Genomic DNA, 3,353 nt, shown 5'->3' with positions numbered 1-3,353 from the left:
AAGATAAGTCTTCGCATTGCATTTTGGTATGCCTCTTAAGTCTTTCATCCTAGAACAGTGATTCTAACACTTTGAATCATTTTCTTTATTACCTGGGATTCTTTTATAAAAAGAACTTTCTCTCACCAACTCACTGGTTATCCTAAAATATAGGGATCTTAGAGGAAAGACTGGAAAAATGCTGGATTCATTCACTTTAATTAACAAATTTCAGAGAAATGAGTTTGATTTTGTAACCTGGAGGCATTTATAGACTTAGATTTTGGTTAGACCAATCACTGTAATGGCTTCCTTTTTTATTTTGATGCAATTAACTTTATCAATTTATTTACTTGCAATTTGTGTTTTTCAAATAGGTTGTTCCTTCCTCCTGGGTGTAAAGATAATCTCTTCCACTATCGTCTATCAGTTTCTTAGTTTGACCTCTCACATGTGGACCTTTAATGCGTCCAGTGCCCCTCCTTTTGATGTGGTGTTTAATTTTTTCCAATTAATTTTCTTTTCCCTAATGATCTGTTGAACTGTGTCATTGTATATTATGTTTCCAAGAGATGTTGATGTTGATAGTTCAAGAAATACCATTTGAGTGGTAAGATACTAAACAACAGGAGTGAACACCTAGTTGAAAGAACTGATAATAGTAGATAAGGGTACTTTTAGGAGGACATAAGAGCAATGTGTTCTATTATTAAACATACCAATCCCATAGTGAAGTAAAAATCATGCTTATTAGAAGTTTTTAGAGGACAAAATGGGAATGGTTTTAGTAACTTGGAAAATATGAATATAGAACCTAATTCCATTCAGCACCTGACCACCTGGGTTCCCTGAACTAAATCTCTGAAATACAGAAACAAACTTTAGTTAGGTGATATTGAAATTTTGATTACCCCAAATATCTATCGTCAGGTAGTTATTTGAATAATGCCACAAAGTCCTGCTTTAAAAAATAGTTCAGTCCCTTTGCCCAATAATTCTCAGTAAAAAAAAAACCCACAATAGGTGTGCACATTGTATTGCAAATAACATAGGACAACAGTTTGCTTATATACCTAACTGAATTCAAGAAATGTCAAAGGAAGGCATTTTGCAATTTTATTAAACAATATACTGTACTTGTCCTGATTGAACAATTCATACTGAAATCAAATTAGTAGGAGGGAGCTATACACATCAATTAACTGCGGATTTAAAGTGTATGGGGTGAGGTATTGGTGGTAGGGAAAATGTTTTTCAATACTGTGGAATGTCGTTGTTCAGTGTCTTTATCTAGGTCAATGAAAAACTGGGGAGAGGGTCAGGAAGAAGGCAGTGCCCACCCTGAAATACAGAGAACTAAGCTCTAACTCCAAGGGGGCCGGCTTTCAATAGTGTGCTCTCTCGTTCATCACGGACAAGACGTTTCACTTTCCAGGGCTTCAGTTCTCGACATTCGCGGTAGGTGGAGGGCTTGAGCGATGTCTGATTTCCTCATCCTCGACCTTTGTGAATTGTAAACTCTGCGCGCCCTTTCACCTCGCCTCTCTGCGCCTGCGCCAAAGAGGTGTCCTGGTGACGTCATTTAGTCACTTCTGCGCATGCGTCCTTTTGATCCTCCCTCTCCCGCGCCCAACCGTCTGAGAGAGGCAGGACTTCCGGTCTTTCTGGACCGGATGCCGGAAGCGACTGCGAGCGAACCGGCGTTTGCGGAGGTTGGGAGCGTTGAGAGTGCCTGTACTAGTAGTTACTTTCATCTTGCAAGATGCCGGGTCTGGCGGCCGCAAGCCCTGCCCCTTCTGAGACGCAGGAGAAGAAACCACTGAAGCCCTGCTGCGCCTGTCCAGAGACCAAGAAGGCGCGCGATGCGTGGTCAGTGCGCGGCCCGGGGCGGGGCGGGGCGGCCGGGGGGCGCTGCGCCTCCTTCCGGCGGCGTTTCCCCCTGCACCGCCTGGGGCGGGTCCTGGCCCTCGCTTAGCGGAGCGGCGCTGTTTGGGGTTATTTGGGCCCCGTAGGCTTCGCGGTGGACTGTGCTGTTGACTGAGCTCGCAGCTCGGGTGGGACACGGGCGAAGGGTTAGGAGAGAGGTCCGACTGACCCGACCTCCGTTCACTCAGTTTCCCCTAGGAAGGGTTTTTGAACATAACTTTAGGTCGGAAGATGTCGAAATGGGTAAATTTGCTACTTGATTTAAAGGAGCTTTAAGTTAATGGAGACATGCCAGTAATTGCTATGGACTATTATAAAAGATTGAGCAAAACCAAAGAGTAATAATTTTCTGGTAATGCCTACCAAATTTTAGACATAGTAGGACACGGTACATTTCTTAACAGTATTAAAGCGTCCCTCCGCCCCCCCCCCCCCTTAGGTAGATAATTTAAGTCAGTTTATAACTGTTCGGAGACATTGTGGTGTTCAGGAGAGTACCTTTAGATTACCATCATTCTACAAAAGCTTTTGTTCGTTTCATTTTATGCAGCCTCTCTTGTGGGAACAAATCTTATTTAGGAATTTTCAGATGTGAATGTACACTTCCCTTCAGCCCCTTTTTTGTCCTTACATAAAAGGCAAAGAAAATATTGAGTGGCATAATGAGGTCAATAAGCGCTGTAGGAGCCCAGTGCTTTTTGTTAATCCTTAGTACTTTGCAAATAATATTGTGGAGGGAGAATTGAAACGGGGCGTTCAAAACAAGTCACCCCAAGATATGCTTCTGTGATTTGCAGATTGTTTTGAGCTAAAGGCCATGTTAGCTGTGGCCTCAAGAGAATCTGCCTTCCCCCCCACACACACTCCCCTTCCCCCTTAACTACCTAGAAGAACTTGAATTAGGGGCCTTGCCTATAAGAGATGATCAGAAATAACTTCTTTTGACCTATTTATGGGGCAGGACAAACTTATAAGTATTAAGTATCTGCTTTTAAAATCCTGCAGTGACCTTTTAAAGCCCCCAAGGCACCTTACCTCCTCCCTAGCTCAGGATGTCTTCTGTACCCATGTTCCCTTTCTGTCTCAACTGCTCCTGCGTGTGGAGTCTCTGGCTCTTACGGATGCAGGGTTCCCAATACCTCTGTATGTATTACATTTGATTATTTTTCTCTTGCTAATGTCTCAAGCCTATTGGATTATTAGACCAACCAGAAGAACATTTTTTTTGAACTCCAGCTACATTCCATCAGACTATGTTCTGCCTCACTCCACATCACTATTATGCATGCTTACTTACTGCTAATATGCTTAATGGCTACTTTGTTAGATAACAAGTACATTTTGTTTTGTAGCATTATTGAGAAAGGAGAAGAGCACTGTGGACACCTAATTGAGGCCCACAAGGAATGCATGAGAGCCCTGGGATTTAAGATATGAAATGGTGAGCA

The 3,353-nt window shown here is 42.8% G+C and overlaps 1 protein-coding gene across 2 annotated transcripts in view; it reads left to right on the top strand.

Annotated features, from left to right (window-relative positions):
- The first annotated feature begins 1,627 nt into the window (after positions 1-1,627).
- LOC102428173 (cytochrome c oxidase copper chaperone) overlaps positions 1,628-3,353 on the top strand; it is a 31,165-nt gene continuing 29,439 nt past the window's right edge. The window contains exons 1-2 of one of the 2 annotated variants that reach the window (XM_023755761.1): positions 1,628-1,848; positions 3,258-3,346. In XM_023755761.1, coding sequence (XP_023611529.1) covers positions 1,742-1,848; positions 3,258-3,342 — 192 coding nt within the window. In that variant the 5' untranslated portion in view covers positions 1,628-1,741 and the 3' untranslated portion in view covers positions 3,343-3,346. The remainder of the gene's footprint in view (positions 1,849-3,257; positions 3,347-3,353) is intronic. The other variant, XM_006090916.3, reaches the window with a different exon arrangement.

This window comes from Myotis lucifugus, unplaced genomic scaffold, assembly GCF_000147115.1.
Source record: "Myotis lucifugus unplaced genomic scaffold, Myoluc2.0 scaffold_84, whole genome shotgun sequence".
Classification (NCBI taxonomy): Eukaryota; Metazoa; Chordata; class Mammalia; order Chiroptera; family Vespertilionidae; genus Myotis; species Myotis lucifugus.
This window is presented reverse-complemented; position numbering and strand designations above follow the sequence as displayed.